Raw genomic sequence first — 23200 nt, 5'->3', positions numbered from 1 at the left:
AATCACCACGCAGGCCACATACATATATACATATATATATATATAGAGGGCACACAGTTATACATATATATCTATAGTCCCATTTATATGTTTGCATCTCATTTGAGAATGATGCCCTACATGTCCAAATGTTTGTGGACACCCCTTCTAATGAATGCATTCAGCTACTTTTAGTTGCACCCATTGCTGACACAGGTGTCCTTGTAGAACAGAATAGGACTCTTCAGAGCAGGTAAACATCAGCCTGTTAGTACCATGCCTACTGCCAGGCATGGGCTAGAGGGGTATAAGCCCCCAGCATTGAGCTCTGGAATGATGGTGCTCCATCTAATACTTTTGGGATGAGTTGGGGTGAGGTGTAGTGGTGATCATCCTACATCCTGACCACACTGACGCTCTGAATACAGTCAAAGCCTCACAGTAATGCTCCAAAATCTAGTGGAAAGCCTTCTTCCCTGGACAGTAGAGACAGTTACTCCAAAAAGCAGCATAAATTATTTTTTAATACCTTTGAATTTGGAAGAAACAATGAACGAGCGGGTGTCCCAATACTTTTGTATTATATACTATTAGGCTATATAGCTAGGTACCTTCATTAATTAGCCAGTGTTGTTTCTCATCAGTCCTTACTGATACTTAATGTGTACTCAAATGTATCTCCAAAATGTGCATGTAGAGTGAGGAGATAGCTACGTTGGGCATCACATACCATCCATCTCTGGGCACTCCACCAAGCACCTGGCGTAGATTCATGGAAATGCTGAAATATGTAAATTTATTTGCGTTTATCTAAATGGCTTTCATGTCCCAGGCGCTCTGGTGATCACGTGCCTGCTGTGCCTGTTTTGTTGAAGTCAGTACTTGCTGCTTTATATCATTTGTAGGCTGCTGCACCTCCAGCAACCGCAGAGGAGAGCGGGGGAGAAACGAGGAGGAGGAGGAGGAGGCGGAGGAGGAGGAGGAGGAGGAGGAGGGAGCAACTGAACCATGGTATTTTGTTTCCCACCAGTATTGAACCCCCGCCCCGCCCACTAGGCAAAGATTGGCAGGTGATTCGTATTCACAAAAGCATAACGCTTTGGGCCACAACTGACCAATCCCAGCGCGGGACGCGGACTACGACTCAGCCAATCCCAGCGCGGGAGGCGGGGTTTGTGCGAAAACGGGTGGGAAAAACAACGCTACCGAACCGCCGTCGCGGTCACAACACATTCACTCGCACGCACGCCCCCGTTGGGTGTGTATTACTGTAGCCTGTGTAGGCAGGAGGAGAACAGCTCAGGACCTCTCACCTACGAACGACAACGCACCTCCACACAGAGACGAAAAGACACCGAGGGCGAAAGAAGGAGGGAAGACGAGAGAGGACGTCGCTGAGTCGAGCAGATATGTACTTGTCCAGCCCATCGTAGCCCCGTTCTGTTGATTAGGGAGGCAGGCTCTGCCGACAGCACCGCTGAGCATCTCTCACAGACTCACTGACTGCATCGAGGTCGGTGTAAAACGGCGCCGTGTTTATCGGGCTCTGCTGCTGCTCGCTTATCTCTTCCTCCTGAACGCGTGTCCGCGCCTTTAGCCTTTCAGCTCTGCACGCTAGCTCTCCGCCTGGAGCCGCGCTCTCACGACGGCATGTCCCCTGCTCGTCTACTGCAACAGAAAACTGTCTGTCTCTCTCACACGACCTGAACGACTGCAGAGGACGGCGAGACAGGGAGCGGCTGCACCGGAGCACGTTTTGGGCTTTTATTAGCCTATTTCTGTAGGGCTCTCTGGTGGGCTATAAAACTGTGCGCCCCCGTTAGTCCGTTTGAAGGCTGCTAGCCGGACACAGTTTATTCATTAGTGTGGATATTAATATTTCACTGATGGCTGCGTCCTCCTGACAGACCCGCAGCAGCGAGAGTGAAGGATATCCCCGTGCTTTTGTCTTCTTCTCCTAACTGAGGTAAAATGTAAACGCTCGCGCCTTTTTAGCACAATTAGCAGAACTCGTAATTTAGCGGTAATTAGGACAGACCCAAAGGCCTTCTCGCTGTATGCCCACCAAAATGCCGGCTGGAATGAAGCCACTGGAAAAGTTTCTGAAGAAGCAGACCAACGCGCTCACTCGCGCCGGGGGCTTCGGGGACAAGGCGGCTGGCACCGGGGCGTCGCGGCGGCGGGCCAGCCTGTCCCGCGTGGTCCCGTTCTTCAGGGAGACCTCTCCCGAAGGCGGCCCGGCGCGGGACGTCTTCAGCCCCGAGACGGAGGAGGCACCGTGCTGGCCGTCCGCAGCAGCGGACATCAGGAGCCCCTCGCTGTCCAGCGACGAGCAGAGCTCCGAAGCGAGCCTGGACACCAGCTGGACTCCTCTGGCTGCGGACACGCCGGATAACCTGGCACTGGCGCTGCTGGACAGCGTGGCGGGCAAGCGGTACGGCAACTGCACCGGTAAGCGACTGTGATATATTACATCTAATCTCTATTAATATATTATATATTGAATATAGTGATAAGCGACACCACCCGCACCGCTGTCGTGCGCATTGTCATCACCTAACCGCAGCCCCGTCGTGACTCCCCGCTCATCCCGGATCTCTGGCCTCTTGTGAGTGGGGTGCAGAAGCGAGGCGTTCACACCGCAGACACAACACGGCGAGGTGCTGTCTGTGCTGTTTTCAGGCGATCGCTGGCTGAAAGAAATCGTCTACGGCACTAAAACGGCACCAACAGGCCCAGCGACCACACGAGGGTTGAAGTAGAAGCCGCTCAGGGCGAAATGACTCCCCTTTGCACCACTACACTACTCTTGAGGTTACATAATAACACCGGAGTTATTCAGCCATTACACCAACCTCAAAAACCAGGAGAAAAAAATAACGCTGCCATGACTTGTCTGAGCTTAACGCCGCGCTGCCTCGGCAAAGCAAAGGCGAAGCGAGTAGTAATAACGAGTAATGATGAATCCGGCGTAAGCGGCCAGGATTAGCCCGGTGAAAGAGACCGAGGGTGGACGACATTGCCTGGCATGTGGTTCTACGTGAAGTGGCTTTGCGCGGCGTGTCGTGTGTCGTCTGCTTACTTATTCATTTGAGGAAACGAGGTCATGTTTCTCGCTCAGCAGCAGGAGTTTGTTGCTGTAGGAAATGCCTGGTTATGATGGTGTTATATTTAATACATGAGAGCGTGGTTGTGGTGGAGGGTGAGCTTCATATCATGCCATGAAATGACTTTTATTATCCTTGCTTATCATGTGCCAGGCCTTTAGCTGAGAAGTCACTGGAGTGGATGTTTTGCCAACGTTCGGTTTCCCTTTCAGCCGGGGCATTCCTGTTTGAGAAGCTGTCCTGCTGTCTGGCCATGTATGCGGGCAAAGGAAAGGATTTCCAAGGTACTTTCCTAGTGGTTCTTCCCGTCACAGACTTCCCGTCCCGTCAGCCATTCCCTTCACCCACAACTTCACCTAAAAGGTGTCACCTGTGTTCTGCTATGCCCAGACTAATTATTATCGACGGGCTGGTCAGTTAAACACAATGTCATCCTTGTGGCGTGTGGAGTGTTGCACACCTCCAGACCTCTTCCTGTTGTAATGGTATCAGTAGTGATTTCTTCAGAATTGACTGCTAACAGTGAATCATGAGCACCATGGCGCAGCAGCAGCAGCAGCCGCGGCACATGTGCAGTGAAGTGTTATTGTGAAGTAACCATGGAAACTACAGAGCCTTGAGAAGTATGCCTGTGCATAAGGGCCAGTCTGTGGGAATGGCGCTGTATGTGAAATCAATAGGCCGACAAGCGATTTCCTGGGTCCACTGTATTATTGCCTTTGGTTACGGAGAAGTTCTGTCGCTCGAATGACAAAGCAAATAGGAATGCTCTGGACAGAATTCTTCTCCCCTGAGTCCCATGACTGTCTAAATTTGACTCAAGCTTACTGGGCTTTAAGGGTCAAGGTTGTCTGTCTGTCATAATGTAATGTGACACTTGCCAATTATAATCTGTAAATAGATAATAGATGGGTAAAACACAAAAGAGCAGAAGCCAGCAGCTTATATAGGCCAACATTCTTACAGAATTTTAGACTGATGGCCTATATAGATGTTCCTGCATCGCAGAAGATGAAACACCTCAATAAATTGTGTCGGCCTTTGTTGGGTCCTGTTTCGGAATTTCCTAATAAACACATTCTCTGGAGGCCCCTGTACCCCTCAAAGCATGCTTTGGCGTCCAAATGTTTTTCAGGTCGTGTCAAGATACATGTCAGGAATTTAGCACTCTGGTTCGGTGTCTCAACACACTAGCCCTCTCACCTTTGTCCATGTAGTACTGAAAGAGGTTTGTTGATGTGGGCTTGCTCAGTGAGCACCAACCAACATGAGATGTCCATGGACAGCCAGTTTTGGGGCAACCTGGTCTTACTTAAATTGGCCTGTTACATTTCTGGAAATATGGATGCTAGCTAATCAGGGAAGTTATTTTGTCAGCCAGCAAAGCTTTCTTTTTTATACGATGTCTATTTTCTCAAAATAGTTGTCTGCAATGTCTTCAAAAGATCTTTTGGTCTGGCTGAAATGTAGACATCCTGTGTACATCTAGCAAGGCTGTCTCATTCACATGTTTAAAACATCTTTGAAATGTCTTCCTGCTCAATCTGAAAGCTATCATCAAAGTCTCTGACAAATGCAGATCTCTGATAACTTTACAGATGAGTCTGTTTTAGTGCCCCATTAAAAACCTTTATCTGATCTATATCCAGAGGGACTTATAGGTTTAGTATACTGCACACGTTTGACGGTTGAGTTGTGAACACTTCCTGCCCAACCTGTTCCTTGGAACATTATGCTGTCATTTGTAAAACTGTCTGTCATTCCAGAGGTCTGCGAACATTTGAAAAAGCACCGCTAATCCTGGATTAGCTAACGATACGCTCCCAGATTGACTGTCTCGTTATGACCTGCAGTCTGCAGCAATGAATCTGAGGATTATGAATTGGGGTGGTCTACTGAGCTCAGATCATGAGGCCAGTGTATCACACTATACAGTATGTATCCACATTACTTTGGACACCCCTTCTAATGAATTCAGTCAGCTACTTTCCGCTGCAACCATTGCTGACACAGATGTGCAAATACACACACGCAGTCTACCCCTGTAGAGAAGTATTGCCAATAGAATGGGACTCTTTGGAGCAGATAAACATGAACCAATTGGCACCATGCCTCATGCCAGGTGTGAGCTAGAGGGGTATAAAGTGGAACTGTGTTCTCTGAAATGATGCTGCTCAATCCAGTAGGTTTGGTACATTCTTGTTGCTGAATACAATCAAATCCTCACATCAGTGCTCTAGAATCTAGTAGAAAGCCTTCCCTTATGTCCATATAGCAAATCACACTGCCACTCTGACAAAAACTACAGCTGCTGATGGAGTACCAACCATCTACCCAAAGAAGGCCAAACACACATTAGTGATGCCAGCTCTCACAATGGTGACGAAAGTCACAGCTCATCTACGGCCCCCGTTCTCATGATAGAAACAAAACCCTGTATTCACTCTTATTTTGGCTTCAGTCTTACATTTGCCGTGGCACCCCTGGGACTTGCTCACACTCGGTCAACCTGAAACTCTCCATATCATTGCGTGGTACGATTTGCGAGAGCAAATAATGAGTGGCCGAGTGCATGTGAAGGAATGGAATCAAAGTGCTGCAGTTCACCAGAGGTCAGCTGCTTCACTCTTATGTAATTATGTTTACCTCCTGCCCTGCAGTTGTGATCCACAAGTACAAGATGTTTCACAAGCAAGCATGTCGGGGCAGGATTTCAAAGGGCAACATTAGAAAAGGTACAGACAGCAGTTTGGCAAGTGAGTGAGTCCCTTGTTTTGGCAGGACAAGCTGGTACTGCACTGGGAGATTCCCTTTATTGTGTGAATGAGGAGTGGTTTGTTTCTTCCACACTTTTGTCCACATGCTATATGGACAAAAGTATTGGGACACCTGCTTCTTCATAGTTTCTTCCGAAATAATAATTAAGATAATTAAGAAATAATAAAAAGATATTAAAGAGTTTATCCATCTTTTGTTGGGAGAAACTATCTACTGTCCAGGGAAGGCCTTCTACTAGATTTTGGAGGAGCTGTGAGGATTTGATTGCATTGTATCGGATGGGCCACCATCATTCCAGAGAATGCAATTGCTGGGGAGCTTTATACCCCTCTAGCCCATGCCTGGCACAGTGCCAATATGTTCATGTTTATCAGCACCAGAGAGTCATATTCTGTTGGCAGTACTTCTCTACAGGGTAATAAAGGGAATGTTTCTCTTTTTCTCCCAACTTGGTGCTGCATTAACCCACCTGCTCGTAGCTCCCCTAGCACTAGCTATTATCCTGACACTAGGAAAGGAAAGATTGGTCACACATGTCTCCTCCAAAACATGTGAACTAGTCATCACCTCTTTTTGAACTGTTGCCAATGTGGCATTGCTGTGCTGTTTATAGTTTTGCTGTTTGCTTCACCGCACCAGCACCAGCTAACAGATGCCTCTGCTGGCCAACATCTACCCACCTGGAGAAAGCACAGCCAATTGTGCTCTCTCAGACTCAGGTCACTGATGGCAAAGCAGCAACTTGCGACCCCTGACCCATAGTGGGAGTGCATTAGATGGTTGAGTCACTTATTTATAGTTTGCCATTACTCTTAAAGTAAGCAGTCAGGCAGGATATATTAGAGAGCTTGAAACGTGCTTTACTAGTTTTGTGCTAGAACTACAACGTTAATGTAACTAACAAGTCAGGGAGACCTAATCTCACACTTGCCCCAAACCATGTTATCAAGTTGGTAATCATGGTTACATGATTTCTGAAGCTGTATGACAAAATATAGACTTAAAGACGGCTACCGCTATATGCGTTTGGACACAAGTAATTCCTTTAATTGCTCTCTCCGGGCACTGGCCAACTACTAAACATTAGCTAATTGGAACACATGCCTATCCTATCCTATTTCCTCTGGTTCTCAGAAGGAACCAGATTGCCGTTTGTCATCATTCGTGTTAACATGTGAGTCAGACTCCACTCAAGGTGATCTTGATGGACAGGCATGACATCAGGAAGCCATTCTGAATCCTGCACCTGCGCCTTACGCTGTTTATCCTCAGCGCTAGATCTTTGCGACTCTGACAGCTACAATTACAGCGCCCACGCCCACACGCCCACGCTCAGAAAATAGATTGACTCTAACTAGCCTGGGTGCTAAATTAGCTGCACACCTACATGCATCGCAAACTCCTGCACGCTCAACTTCTCTCTGAGTATGCAAATGTGAAATTCTAATCAGGTGGACTTTACAGCCACCTGTGCTTCGTGTCAGTCAGCTGAGTCATCTTCCACTGCGCTAATCAAGCTATGGAGCATGTGGACCCCTCTGTGGCCTGAAGCCCGTTTGGTTTAGCTGTACTGAGGTCTCCATACGCCGCCCTTCGAATTGCAAAACACTCCTCAGGCGCATTCTTAAGAAGTTCTCAGCGCGCGAGAGAGAGCGAGCTGTAGAAAGAGACGGAGAGAAAGGGAGAAACACAAGTGCAACGTGAGAGAGTGGTGGCATGGGTCTGTGTGGGAGGAATGTTGCCTTTTTCTTTTTTTTTTTTTGAAAAGAGCGAGGGATTAGGAAGAAATGGCTACCCACTCACTGGCCTCCCTTTGGAGGGCTTTACATAACGTCAGTATCACTCTTTCTCTCTCTCTCTCTCTGTCTCTCTCTCTCTTTCTCTCTTAATGGTTGTGCCCACTCGCTCTGTGCATAGCCCACGCACCTGGGCCACTCTCTGCTGAAGACATGGAATGGGGGCCCCCAGGGCTGCTGCACTTGACCATGTGCAGGATGAATGTGTGTTGCTTTGAAGTCTGTGTGTTTGTGTGCATTTGGGGTTGCATGTTGCCACACGACTGCATGTTCACATGTGTGTAGGGGGGGGCATTTATCTGCTTTTTAATGCATGTTTCTGACTCATGTTTTTTGACAGGGTTTGACGGGTAGGCGGTTTTGTATGCATGAAGAGCGCACTGTTTGGTCCAATACGTGTGCGTTTATGTGATTGTCTATATGCATGTGTGTGTGTGTGCATACATCGTTTATAATTTCACAGAAATTGTCAAAAGTGGCAGTTTTGGAACCACCCTACCTCTTCCCAAAAATATTAGATGGAGCACCATCATCCCAGAGAACACAGTTCCACTGCTCCACAGCTCAATGTTTGGGGGGGGCTTTATAACCCTATAGCCCACCTGGCATTAGACACGGTGCCAATAGGGTCATGTTTATCTGCTCCAGAGAGTCCTATTCTATCAGGACTAGACAGAAGTAGACGGATGCATTCATTAGTAAGGGTGTCCACAAACATTTGGACGTATAGTGTATTTGCAGCTGCAATATTCAAAAAATAATAATACTGGTTTTGCTCATTTTAGCAGCTCTAGTATGTGTATGTGTGTGTTTCTCTTGCAAATGTCTCTATGTGCAGAGGCACTACTCTTCAGGCACAGCACCTGTTCACATGGCAACCAGCGCTCTCTTGTAGGGAGGAGTAGGGAAGAGGAGGAAGAGGGAACAGGAAGGAAAGGAAGGGAGGATGAGAGGAGGGTGAAGCGCAGTCTGCAGGGACGGGCCGATCACTTTGGGTGTAGAGAGAGCACTGCTTTGATAAAGTTGGAAAGAGGGCAGCTCTAAAAGTGCAGCTCGCTCGCCCTATCTTTCTCTTACTCTCCTTCGCTCCTGCACGCTTTTTTGCTCATATGTGTGCGTCGAGTTAGAATAACAGAAAAGAGGGCACTTGCAGAACCTCTCACACCCACACACTTGCATGCACATTGTGTTATAACAGCATTGCAGTGAGGACGAGCAAAATATGCCACGTGATGATACTCAGAAGGCAGAGCAGCGGTTGCTCTCTTTTTCGTTCACTCTGTTTGCCACATTTCGCAAGCGCTCACACACACAGATGGCCCCTAGCTCCGCGATCAGTGGCTCAAAAGACAGCCCTAATAACAGCCTATAGGCCCGAACCCGAGCGAGGGATGTGATTAGTGCACTGTCATCACTGTGACTAAGAGACAGTCCAATATGTGCAATACAAAAGGCAACTGCATTATCTGTTTTCTAGACTAGCTGGTGCAGAAACATTTGTTGAAGTCTGAACCCCATGAAATGCAGGAGATCGGTCTTTCACATTTCTATGGATGCATTTTGGCACACTTGAGGGTTTTGAGCATATGCTGCCTGTTGAAGGTCCTACTACTGCATCTCAGTGGGGTTTAAGTCAGGACTTTGGCTTGGATTTTGTCTTGATGTATAACCTGATTGCTCTTGAGCTTCAGGTCAACAAATGTTTTTGTGCAGGATTTTCTGTTAAAGATTATAATTCCTGTTTCTGCCAGTTATGCCAAGTCACCCAGCTTCTGAAGCAGCAAAGTGTCCCCACACCATCACACTACCACCACCATGTTTGACTGTTTGGTAGGATGTTCTTTAGCTTTATGCCAGATGTTCCAGGACCCCTGTCCTCCAAAAGGTTCACTTTTGATCCATCTGTCCACAGAACATTTTTCCAAAAGGCTCATTAAGGGTCATTAAGATGTTTTTTTCTAATATTTTTTGTAGGTTTTTGCTTATCAGTTATGACATGAAGGTCATGAACACTGACTATATCTGCGGTGAGCAAAGCAGGCAGTCTCTGTAGATGTTGTGTTTATCTGTTTTATTTGTGAGTCTTGGAGGAATTTTGATAGGACTGCCTCCTGAAAGTCAACCAGTCGAATCATCAGTCAGGGACCCGTCATTTGACTGAGATTCTTCAAGTCGAACAATTGAACACAGCAAATGCATTTAATGCAGGCAGTAAGTCTATTTACAGACCAATTAAAAATATATGTACATCTCTGTTGGACCCGTCATAACACGGGAAAGTATGACCATGAAGCTGCCTGGTGATTTATTTAGGCCAGGCCAGACCAATCAGATATTTGTTGTTTAGCTTGATTATTAATTCATTTGCATATAAGATTTATTCATATTTAATGAAAAATTCATTTTCATTCTCTTCTGGAAATGATCACCCCAGTTTCCATTTTCCTCGATTTGGAGACGCTCATTGTGGTTTGCTGGAGTCCCATAATCTTCGAAATGACTTCCCGCTTTCCAGACTGACATACAGTATTTTAGTGACTTTCTCATCTTTTCCACAGCTTCTTTTAATTGCAGCATAGTGTGCTGCATGCTGTGACCTTTTAGCCTACCTCACATTGCTGGAGAGGTTCTTCTTAAGTGATGTTTAGATAAAATTGCATCGTCACCCATGTACGTGGCAAAAACGTGGCTCTGTAATTCAGATATAGTTAGACATGGGACTGTAAACTGCTGTAAATTTCAAACTTAACAACTCATCCAAACCACTTAGGCTGTATGGAAAATGCTTGTGTGTCACACTGGGAACTTTATTAGAACTTTCAGGATTCAGACCATCTGTTTTATTCATATTACAGAATGAAGACATACACTATATGTCCAAATGTTTGTGGACACCCCTTCTAATGAATGCATTCAGCTACTATATGTTGCACCCATTGCTGACACAGATGTGCAAATGCACACACACACACTCACACAGTCTGTCTAGGGGAACAAACTGCCAATAGAATAAGACTGTCTGGAGGAGATACCCATGCCTAATGCCAGATGTGGGCTAGAAGGGAATAAAGCCACCCAGCACTTAGCTGTAGAGCAGTGGAACTGTGTTCTCTGAAATTATGGTGCTCTGTCCATACTTTTGGGATGAGGTGGTGTGGTGATCATCCAGCATCCTATTCTCACAACCGCTCTTTTTTGCTGAATGCAATCAGATCCTTACAGTAGTGCTCCAAAAAAAAGGGTAAATAGCTTTCTCTCCAACAAAAATCAGGATAAACTCTTTTTAGTACCTTTGATTTTGGAAGAAACAACAAATAAAGGATCAGGTGTCTCAATACTTTGGTCCATACAGTGTATAAGGTGTCTGTGGCAGTCTATTATAGGATTATAGTCAATTATAAAGCAGTAGCAAAAGCTGATTGACATTTTGTATAAACTCAATCACTGTTGCTAAAACTGTACTGAGAAATCTAGTAATTTTAGTCGAAGCTTCAGAAACAATCTTCATTGTCCAAAACAGTCCATCATTACCATCATGGTGTTTTAAGAGGGTTGCCATTTGGAAACCACTGGTAGGCCAGGCCTATGTCAAAAACACACATTCTGTTATAATGAGAGCAACTGTGGAAATGAAGCTACAATTTTTTTCTCTTTAGAAAGTACAGCTCTTCAGTATCGTATAACACAAACACATCATATCCTTCTTACACGTTTTATTATACCTAATATTCAGCCAACTATTTTTATAGTCATATACTCCTATAGTCATAAGTATATTGCCTTGTATTTTCATTGTTTTAACAACACCATATAGTATCAATATTATGACATATTTATTATTTATTGTCAATATTATGGCAGTGATAATAATTGTGCATGAAAGACAAAACTAGAAAGTTTTTCTCTGGTCTAAATGGATGCACCCAGACATCAGGAGCTCATCAAGAAAGAAGACTTGAAGAACTGGGTTTTAAAAGTGTGGTTCGAGTGGCTTTTTTAAGTGGCCAGTCACGTAAGAGGCAGTTGCTCAGCATGTTAGTGTCTTCTGTGTGGGTGGATCTGTTTAACACAGCTCACCTTAACCAGAATCCTTGTTTAATATTCAAAGCATGAGAATCTACAACCGAGTGAACTCTTTTAGCCTTGAGCTGCTGCTAAATCGTTGGCATTAACTGGCATTGACTAGACTTGTTGTACAGAGTTATCTGATCCCATATGAGGTGTTGATGAATAATGAATGACTTTGCTGCTCTTAAGTGCCACAACTCATATTTTTGATTGGCATTTTTTAAAGAGCCAATGGATCTCTGCCATCCATTTGTTGCTGGACTGCAAACTAGCTGTACTTTATTGGCTAGTGCCTGATTCACATACAGCTTCTCTCACCTGGTATAAGAATGGTCAGTCCAAAATTGGAAGATGTTGAGTGTTGATGATTCCCAAAAAAAAGAAAAACTTTGCCCAACTTAGTTTTGATGTTGATTTTGAAGTATTGAGGCCACTCTGACTGCCATCACTGGTAGGCTACGTTAGAGCCCACATCTTTCTTCACTTTCAGCGCATGTCCTCAGGGGGACGTAAAGTAGAAAGTAGGACATGTGCTACATTAAGAAGTTTGCTTGTGTGTGCTGTGTAGCACTACGGTATGTTTGAAGCTGGGAGATTTGGTTGATGTTTTAAGCAGAAATGATTTGATAAGGTCCAAGGTGGTTCGGTTTCCGTGTGTCATTTATGTTGGCAAGCTAGAATCTTTTTTTCTTCATCTTCTTTCTTCTTTTCACTGCTGATTGAATGCCTGCTATTTTTACCCACTTCTCTTCTGAGAAAGCGTTAGCTGTGTTTTACTGCTGATGGCTTAGAATCATGAAAAAGCTGGAAAGTGTAAAGTGAACTTTTTTTTTCTCCTCTGAGAGTGCAATAAATGCTAACCTTGAGGCTGCAGTATCACTGAGAGCTCAAAGTTCATGCTCACAGTAGACAAACATGTGTGTGAAACAGGTCCATTGAATCAGCAGTGGACTGCTTTGCATGGGTGTTCCTTGCAGTGTATGTGAGTGTGAAAATGCTGTCAACATGCATTATACTGATGTATAGCTCCATAGTATTTGTTCTTGTCTTATGTAATACCAGTGCTAGCTAAGTGCCAAGTCATTGCTCCCAGTGCGCCATACAGGAGGGTCGGAGTGATGTTCGTGATTGCTGCTGTGGAGAAGGTCCCCCTAGAGACAGCTACAAATTGGGTTAGGCCAAAAATCAAAAACGCTGGTACTATATTAAGAAAGGAGCTGTGGCATTTTAGTTTGAGGGTATTTTAGGAATGCTCTGACTTTCCCCATGCTGCCGCAATATTAACACTCATTGCTTACCTTTAGGATCCTGTTGTACACCCCCACTGCACAAATACAGGGCAGAAATATATAAGCAAGCAGTATGACCCAGTTTATAGCTGGTCACTTCATGCGTCTTGGGTGTCAGGATTATATCTGGACAAAATGCAAAAATGCAGGTGTTAATGCACCCGAGACGCATTTAAAACAGATACAAATACAAACACTCAAACCACTTCAGAAGAGGGTCTGCATTTTACCCATTTTAGCCCTGTTACAGCAGTGTATACACAACCGTCTTACCAAGATGCATTCAACAGCCGAAACACCAGGGAAAATTGCAGCGCAGAGATCAAAATTTGCATATTGCATCCCACACAGCGATGCATGCATGTGGGCTTAAATCTTATCAGGACACAATCCAGATCCAAGTCACATGAAGTGACCAGGTGGGTTTTGTGTTTTGTATGTCAGAAATACTGTATTAAGTAAATAATGCATTAGTTAAACACTTTTGTTGAATGTTACAAAAATGTTTACTATGTTACATATATTGTCTTTTACTTCTTGGAAAAGAATAAAAAGGTAATCGTGGGGTCTGGAAATGCCAAGGCCATCTCATTATATATGTTTAGTACACACTCACCAGGCACTTTATTATGAACACTATACTAATACTAGTTAGGGTCTCCCATTGCTCTCAGATTCAGTACTTTTTGCCATGGATTCTACAAGATCTCCAGTTCTACCCAATCTCAAAGCAGATTGATGTCACTGCAACCAGTTTGGGAAACTGTAGTCATGAAGGGGAATGCAGCAGCAATACTTAAATAGACTGGGATGTTTATGATGTTAATGATGATTGATTGGTAACAGTGGGCCCAATGAGTGCCAAGAAAACCACCGTACACAGCCTGTTCTCACTGCAGCCTCAGCTTTCTGATCTTGGCTGACAAAGGTGGAATCCAATGTGATCTTCTGATGTTGTAGCAGCCCATATCCTCAAGGTTGGATATGTTGTGCATCCCTGAGATGCTGTTCTAGTCACCACAGTTGCATAGAGTGATTATCTGACTCATCCTGAAAAACCTTTCTGTCAGCTCAAACCTGTCTGGCCATTCACTGATGACCTCTGTCTACAGTGAGGCATTGTCATCTGCAGAACTGCAGCTAACTGAATGTATTTTCTTATTGTGTTGCACCTTTCTGAGTAAACTCCAGAGACTGTTGTGCATGAAATCCCTGGAGATCTGACATCAACAATCATGCCAAGCTCAAAATAACCGAAATACATTTTTCCTCCCCATTCTGATGATTGATGCGAACATTACCTGGGGCTGCTGGCTCGTATCTGCATGATTTTATGCATTGCACTGCTGCCACACGATTGATTGACTAGATAAATGAATAAGTAGGTGCAAAGGTGTTCCTAATAAAGTGCTCAGCGAGCATCTTGTCAAGCATGGTAGATATGCAGGGTGTGTGATGCAGGTACAGGACACTCTCCGGAACAGAAGGAGGTTTTAGTAAAAGGCTTGAGATGAACCAGATATGAATAACAAGAGCAGACAGCTTTCGAGAATGCGCAGAGACCTCACATACGCATTCTTCTATCTCCATCTCGCTCTCTCATGCACAAACACACTCTCCTCCACCGTCTCTGCCATCTCCCTGCCTCATGCCAACCGCTCCAGCGCAAGGGAGGGCGAGATGCAGAAAAACAGATAGAAAGGAGAGGGTGCGTGGGTGGTGGGGGTTCAGATGTGATAAGGCCTCCATGGTAACGGACTGTCTATCACAGTTTATATAATCCTGACGTCCTCTGTTCAACGTGTCTAAAATCTCTCGCTGAAATCTCTCATTTCGGTCATCCAGACGATTCCAATCTTCACTTCTCCTAAAACGTGAGTGGGGAGGTCCTCGTCTCCTCCTCCTAAACTGGTGAACTCTCTGAAATCTGGTATGAGAATCTGATAATGCCCACACCCATTCACACCCCACTTTGCCACCCACACACACAACAACACTTCTCTCATTCCTAGCCCCGAGGCTGTGAAGAAGCAGACTGTTATGTAGTAGGTTATGGTTTGAGGTGCACCAAGGCCACATTCTAGGTCCATTCCAAAGCTCTTTTTTGCCTCTTGGTGGTGGTGTCCTGTCTCTCTCTCTCTCTTTCTCTCTCTCTAATTCTCTCTCTCTCACACACACTCTCTCTATTAGGCTAATGCCGTGTTTGGAGAAGCAGGTTTGGGTCCGGTTTCAGGTTGACCAGCATCAGTTGGTGTTGATTGGATCAGGTTTCAAACTCTCAGGTAATGGTTAGTTAAGGTTGGGTTTAGGTTTTAAGTGCCTCTACTTGATACGCGAGGTGCTAGGGGCGGGTAAGGTTATGGTTTACATGGTGGTGCTGGTGCTGCTGGAGTTTGAGTGTCAGTGTGAGTGTGTGAAGTGAACAGTGAGGGCTGGATTGGCGCTTTTCTCTCATTTCTGCAACCTAAAGAGATGTGCTTTATGCCAAACTGAGTGAGAGATTTGCTGCACTCAAAGTGCTCCATCTTAATGTGAACTGGTGGGCAGAAGGAGAGAGATGGATGAAAGGCAGGGATGGAGAGTGTGGGGGCTGTAAAAATGCTTTTCACAGACGTAGCCAGAGAGAAAGGTTTCGTTTCTTGGAGACTACTTGTTTGCTAACCTTTCTCACATCGTCTGGTTTGTTTTAGCAGTTCCTTCATCAGGGACATGCACGACTGTCTTTAGCATAGTGCTTTTGTACTTGTTGTATACATGTTGTGGTGGAGAAGGGCTTGAACCCTCTGTAAATCCATGTAGATTGTTGGGCTTAGAAGAGGGTAGAATGACACACACATATGCAGATGTGCTGCAGTGTGTATTGCACAGCCACAGCTTGTGTCTTGTGTGTATTGTCATGATTAGTGTAGTTGACTGTTACACGAGAAGTGGATATAGTAAGTGATGGGTCTAAATTAGGACTACAGGGAGTGTGTGGTTTTGCATATGAGTGCAACTCTAAGGGACAAGAGACTATCAGAGGTGGTAATTAACCTCATTCGCTCCTCCTCACTCACTCTGTTCCTGTCATTCACACTCACTCTGTTCCTATTTTCTCCTGCCTTTAGCATCCCATTGTGTACCACTTCGATTTGCTCTGCATCTCTCTCTATTTCTCTCTCTCTCTCTCTCTCGCTCTCTCTCTCGCTCTCTCTCTCTTTTCTCTTCCACTCTCACTATATATCCATCTCTCTCCATCTTATCTCTATGTCTCTCTACCTCTTTTCTCTGTCTCTCTCTCCTTTGCTCACTACTTTCTCTCCCTTCTCACTTTTTCCTGCTTCTTCACTCACTCTCTCTCTCTCTCTCTCTGTCTCATTCTCTTTCCCTCTTCACTCTCTTTCACTCTGTATCTCTGTTCCTCTCCACCCTCTTTATCTCCTATTCTCCCACTCTCTCTGTCTATATCTCTATTTATTTCTCCTCTCTCTCTCTCTCTCGCTCTTTCCTCTTCTCTCACACACACACTCTCACTCTCTCTCGGCCCTCTCTCTCTTTCTCTGTCACCCAGCAGCCACTTAAGGCAACGTTGCCTTGGCAACCGTGGGAAATTTGCAGCTGCGAAGATGTGGACAGGGCCCCAGCTAACACGCCCACTATAGCACACACACACACACACACACACACACACACACACACAGTATGCTTGAAAATACAGGTATGCAGACAGGCACAAAATAAGAATCTGCTAAATAAGACTCGTTCACTTTGAGCTGAGCTGAGTTTCAGTGTTAAAGGTTTCTGCATCCATTGTAAATTGAGAAAAGGTAGAATTTATATGGATTCCAAAGGCTCCCTGCCCAGCCTTTGGAATCCATGCGTTTAGCCCCCTGTCACGGAGCTCTTAATCCTTTTGTCTCTTTTATTCCTACGTTTACCCGCTCACTGGTGTCCGCTCACCTGCGCTGCTGAAGCCTTTTGACGTCAAAGGAACTTTCAGACAATTCAGGAGGTGAGAAACGAGGCAAGCCTGGACCAGTCAGGAACGTCTCACGCACTTCTGCCCTTCAATGTGCCACACCTACAGCGAGGGCTGATCTGGGTTCAGATTTAACGCTGCCATTCTGACAAGAAGCAGGCTATTTTTGCCATTAAGCAGTGATGTGGCATTATGCTCGTTACGCAATGTCAAACTGAGCCAGACAGAAACAGAAGCTAAATTACAGGAACCTAAAGCAAACAGTAGTAGTCAAGACAAGTGATATCTTGAAGTACAGGACGAGAAGTCCTCTTTAATATCAGCAAGGTATTACATGTCTGATTACTGGGCTGGCGTTATTGAGAAGTTACTTAATTAGCAGAGGGCGTTCGGTAGCTGATTGTAAACTGGTGATTTTAATGAGGGCCTGGCATCGTTGGGTCTGATTTGAGGTCACCGGGACTGGACGTTTTCTCCTTTACTGACTGTTGACTGTCTAATGGAGCGCTGCTCTCTGGGTAATAGACTGGAGCTCCTAGTCATTTTCATGAGCACTTTGTGTTTTTTTGCATATTCTGTGAAGGGGTATACTCTCCTGACCTACTTTTTCTCCGGAGCTGATGTGTTCATTTTGAGGCTCTGTTTTTGGTCCTTTATAAGTAGCAGACTCATATTCCTTATTATTAATGATGAATGAATATGCTACAGATCAATCAAACACAGATACATTTGCATAATCATGAACATTCAGAGACAGTGAAAATGTTCTTTGAATAACTCGAAATGTGCAACGGCTCAAAGCCAATAGTTTGTCTCTTTTGTTTCGAAAGGGACCAGTAATAGCAGCTGCTGGGTATATACACCGATCAGCCAGAACATTAGTACCACCTCCTTTTTGTTGCCTCCAGTGATACCATTGATGCCTCCTCGGGGTAGTGGTGGCTCAGCGTTTAGAGCACCGGGCTATTGATGACAGGGTTTTGGGTTCGATACATGGGCGTGGCAAGCTGACACTGTTGAGCCTATGAGCAAGGCCCTTAACCCTCTGTGCTCCCTGAGCACCCACCACTTCTGGCACGTGTTCTAAATGTCACTGTCTGTGTTTGCTCACTAGTGTGTATTTGTGCGTTTGCTGCATGAATGGGTTAAAGGTGTAGACCAAATTCCATCTGTGTCCATCACAAATGGTGAATATGGTTGTCTTGTCTTGTTTCTATACTCACTGTCCATTAAATCAGCTCCACTAACCATATAGGAGCATGCTACTGTCATCCTAGCCAAAGGTGGTTTCCACCAGGGTGGTCATAATGTTTTGATTTGCCTGTGTGTATACTTTAAGCAATGGGAAAGAAACTAAACAAAGTGAAGAAACACTTTAATTTCATAGCTTCAAACTATATCCACAGGGAAATGTTTGGGCTCATGGCTGGTCCAGCAAGTCCAGTGTGTGTAAGATGATTAATGGAGGCTGTTGGGTCTGTAGGCTTACAGCTCCTGTATATTGCAATGGCATGTTTGCATCTTTTGAGATTACTAATTCTCTTTCCTCTCTCTTTTTCCTTCTGCAGAAATACTGCTGGATGACTTCATGTTGACACACCCTATCTTCCTGGCATCTGACAAGTTTCAGCAGGTTCTACTTCAGCAGTATCCTTCACGCAATGCCAAGCATCAACCATGTTTCTGGCGCACTTAGCAACCAGGTCTTTGCAACCACGGAAAAATCCACAGAAAATACCTGCTGTATTTGTTTTATCAGCCGTTTTAGAGAAACCCACTTAATACATCAGATGAGGGGCGTTTCTGCGATGGGCTAGCAGCAACAGGTTTCATTTGTTTGTGTTTCACTGTGTGGAGTTGGATTATCTTTGTAATAACTCTCTTGTTGCCCAACAGTTTCAGTTTTAGCAGCGAGTTTCATGATATAAAAAAGACTTTGGCTCTGGATTGTATAAACATTTTGAAGAAGAACATCCAAAGCAGCAGTTGAGAATCTTCAAAACACTGGCTAGAAAAACACAGGCTTTACAGCCAAACGTGGAGCCAACACCCATTCCAATAGCAGGGCCGCTTTTTGCTTTGTGCTCTTAGTGTGTGTACGCTCTTCCACAAGTGTTTGCCTACCTCTGGCAAGCTGCGTTTTAAATATCACTTCTTTGTGCAAGCGCAGAGGCTGGGTATATGTCACAGTTCTCTAAATTCTGATGACAGAGCTCCATTGTTTGGTGGGATTAACCCTTAGACATCATGTTGTTACTGTCATTTGTATAGTAAGATGTAATTACATAATTAAATACTATTAATTACATAATTACAGAACGGATAACATTTACACTGATTTACAGTCTGTGTTGACACTCTAGCATTGAATCTATACTTCCGCCAATTTTCTATGTGTTGAATTTTTCAATTTTGCATAAATATGAAGAACAGACTCATAAAATAACTCTTCATCAGATTCTCATTCAAGCTAAATGACTCCTACATTTCTTACAAATAGAAAAGTAGTATGGACTAAAAGTCCAGAATCCGCACTTTTGTCCACTTTCTCCACTTGTTTCAAAGAGCTTCGAGTGAAACCTAATTAAAAGTGGAAGATGAGGTTTCAATGCGCCGTAGGGAACCTAGGAAGGTTAACTTTTTGGGGATTGTTTGTGTGTGTGTGTGTGTGTGAAGAGAGGACACCCCTCGGTAATGTACCCAGTGCCCCCACTCTCTCTGCATGACCTACATTCTCAGTGTGAGGAGTCTCGGCAGTGAAGCCTCTGTGTAAGCTACAGTGTGTGTGTGTGTCTGGGGGCTCGTCTGCTCTCGGAGCACAAAGCCGTGCCTGGGGAGGCCTGCATGCCTCGCTGCTCCTAATGTGGCGTGTCTGCGCCCCGTCTTTTCACAGGGCCCTCAGTGTGTGTGTGTGTGCGTGTGCAAGGGAGGGGTTATGTTAGTGCTATAAACATGACTTCAGAAATAGAGGTGTAAGAATATCTATCTAAAGGTGACGATTCAGCTGCTGCGTCCAGTTCGGAACGTTCCAGTGGACTGGAATTCAGTCCAACATTTAGCCAAAGTATGGTTCCTGGGCTACTTTCAATCATGAAAATGTGATTAGAAAGATTTGTGCATTGTTTTGATTGTCTACATTATTTACACCAGTGTGTAAATTGTACATCGAATCACATTTCTTTAATTCAGGGTGTTTTTTAAGCAGCTTAAACATACCAAATGAATCAAATCAAATCCTGATGCACTGAATTTACACCCCTAATAAGTGAGCTTCCCCCAGTGCCTTCATTGCCTTTATTATAAAGCCACGCATTGAGAATTAGTTTGACAGTTATTGCCAAAAGTAAGTCAACTGCAAGATGAAATTGCATTGGTGGCATATATTCTATTCATGTGGAAATCATGTACTCAGTTGAATCAAGGAAATGCAGTGAATTACTTTTTCAGTGGGGTCTCTGGGTCTCTCTCTCTTTCTCTCGCTGTGGCACTCTCCTTTTCTCTTCCCCCTTATCTCACCTCGTCCACGCCTCTCTCCAGGTCCGTGGCTGCTGGCCCTAATCCAGCACTAATCAGATCTTTTTGTTGTGAGAACACGTCTGCTTCCTGCTGTGGACCAAGACAAAAGGGAAACCCCCTCGGCCCACTTTCCTCCAGCCACCTCTGATTGGATTAAATATAAGAAAAAAAAACACAGAACCCCTCTCTTTTACTTTGCACTGATGACTCTGTCAGCTCAGCACACACACACACACACACACTCTTTCTCTTCTACTGTGAGTGACTGAGAGATCAAAGCCCTTAGGCTCAGTGCACTGTAACAGAGAGCTGGCTTGCTGCAGACCGTTGTGTAGGCCTGGGGCTGGCAGTCGCTGAGGCTAGCTCCAGCGCTAGCACAGCCCAGTAGCAACTGCCTGCCGACTCCGGCTCGTGTTTGGATCCTAGCGCAGAAGTGGCAGTGGCCATAAATATAGACTTACTACATGTGGAATGTCATCAAAGGCAGCTGATGCATGTGTGCTGCCTGGCCATTTTGAACAGGAATAGTGCTTTTAAATCTGGACAGGGTGTCGGGGAGGGACTCTTTAAATAGATCTAAAGAGCAGGGCTGGAGAGTAGCAGGGCGAATACACTCCAGCCTGGCCTGAATTTAGGCTTCCTGTTGCATGAATACTGAAGACATGTGGTCAGTACATGTGTATATCTACGGGTCAGTGTGAAATGCATTAGCTAGGACGTTCATCCGTCTTCTGTATTTTGTCATCAAAGATTTTGTCTTTGTCTCCAGGGACCCTGGTAATGTATAGTGAATGCATTCAGCTGCTTTAAGTTGCACCCATTGCTGCCACAGATGTGCTAATGCACACACACTGCTTGTCTAGTCCCTGTAGAGAAGTATTGCCAATAGAATAGGACTCTCTGGAGCAGATAAACATTAACCTGGTGTCCCAATGCCAGACTTGATCTAGATGGGTATAAAGCCCCCCAGCATTCAGCTGTGGAGCAGTGGAACTGTGTTCTCTGGAATGATGGTGCTCTATCCAATACTTTAAAGATAGGTTAGGGATTTGGGGAAGAGGTGGGATGGTGATCATCCAACATCCTGTCCCTCACAGCAGTGCTTTAAAATCTAGTAGAAAGCCTTCACTAGATATAAGGTATAAGCAACACACGTGGCTGTTTATAACATTTCTGTTGGGCAATGAGACCTTGCACAATTCCAAAGCAAAGCCCAGTTAATAACAAACTACATCAGAGGAGGGACGAACTTTGTGTGTGTATTTGTGTGTGTGTGTGCGTGTATAGACGTGCTGGGTGTGTTCCTACACCACTTCTTAGAGGGTGTAATTATGCTGGCTGACTGGCCACATGCTACGGTTTGTGTTTTTCCATCCTTGCGTCTGCGTTAGGTGATCAGAAGCCAGCTGGATCCTGTTTGTCTGAGTGTCTGTGCACATGTGTGTGTGTGTGTGCTTTTGTTGCCAAACACATGAGTTTAAGATACCTGTAGGCACATGTCTATTCTTACATCTATTTTTATGTCCATGATATCCTCTGATCTGGTGCTTACATACTGGTCTCAGATGCCTGATCTGACTAACTAGCTAATAATGCTTAAAAAGTCAAGCATTACTACATTACTGAGCGATGCCATCGAAGACCCACTTTGGTCATAGAGATATTTTAGTGTTGGGGTCTTGGGGGTGTAAGAAAATAGATACACTTGAGTATTGCAATATTATGTTTTGCAATACTGTATCAATTCTCAGAAATACAGAATGGGGCTTTATAAATAGTTTTTGTTCATAAAGTTGTGCTAGATAACTGTGTTGACTTCAGATCCCACTGTTCTGATTCCATGAAGATCTTATGCATATGATGGTACTTTTTAATAACATGAGTTTTCCTAAAATTTCATGAAAAAGTAGGGCTCCTTGATAATGAAAAAAAAACCTGCTGTGATATTTTCTTGTTATGCAATAGATAGATAGGAATTTTTACCAGATTTCTCCATATTTGGCTCAAACTAATGATATTAGGCAGATAAAATCTACCGTCATGAAAATGAGAACAGTGTGAATTTTCCATGTTGTAGCATGATGTGTACAACTTTCTTTGCCTTACATGAGAATGCACATCCTGCACATGCACACATTGCAATGAAGAAGCTGAAACAATATATTGTGCCACCCTAAACAATCACAATATATATAGCGCCTTGCTTATGTCGTAGTCCCTGTATCGTGATATGTATCATAAAGTAGGATGTGTATATGCCATAAGGTCCTGTGAGGTTTTATCACTAATGCTCACATGCAGCACAAAACAGCACAGGATGTAGTCTACTTGTGTTGTGAGTGTTGTGTTCCTTGACGGATGCGCTCAGGTTTGGAACGGAGGGCAGGCAGGGCGAGGGCTGGCCCAGCTGGGACGGAGTGGAGAGGAAGCAGGCCGTGCTGAGTGTGGCCTTCCGCTACCTGGACACATACAGAGAGCTGCTCCAGGAGGAGGGGGACAGGTCCAACAGCTTCCCTAAGGTACCACACACACACACACACACACACACACACACACACACACACATCCAACAGAAAAGCACTCTGGAGATTTCAAGTGTTGATCCTGGCAGGAGTCTATCAGGGTTGTCATGGTAACAGAACTGACTAAGCAGTAGCTATCTTGGGTAATCATTGTTTTGGCCAGAATTTCCAAGTCCACCTCTCCTCT

The 23200-nt window shown here is 44.7% G+C and overlaps 1 protein-coding gene across 2 annotated transcripts in view; it reads left to right on the top strand.

Annotated features, from left to right (window-relative positions):
• Positions 1–1164: 1164 nt before the first annotated feature.
• rapgefl1 (Rap guanine nucleotide exchange factor (GEF)-like 1) overlaps positions 1165–23200 on the top strand; it is a 39092-nt gene continuing 17056 nt past the window's right edge. Inside the window, exons 1-4 of one of the 2 annotated variants that reach the window (XM_072693788.1) lie at positions 1165–2430; positions 3299–3370; positions 18544–18622; positions 22860–23010. In XM_072693788.1, the coding sequence (XP_072549889.1) occupies positions 2037–2430; positions 3299–3370; positions 18544–18622; positions 22860–23010 (696 nt within the window). In that variant the 5' untranslated portion in view covers positions 1165–2036. The remainder of the gene's footprint in view (positions 2431–3298; positions 3371–18543; positions 18623–22859; positions 23011–23200) is intronic. The other variant, XM_072693789.1, reaches the window with a different exon arrangement.

Source organism: Salminus brasiliensis, chromosome 12 (genome assembly GCF_030463535.1).
Source record: "Salminus brasiliensis chromosome 12, fSalBra1.hap2, whole genome shotgun sequence".
NCBI classification, from domain to species: domain Eukaryota; kingdom Metazoa; phylum Chordata; class Actinopteri; order Characiformes; family Bryconidae; genus Salminus; species Salminus brasiliensis.
The sequence above is the reverse complement of the archived record's forward strand: the minus strand, read 5'-3'. Positions and strand labels throughout refer to the sequence as shown.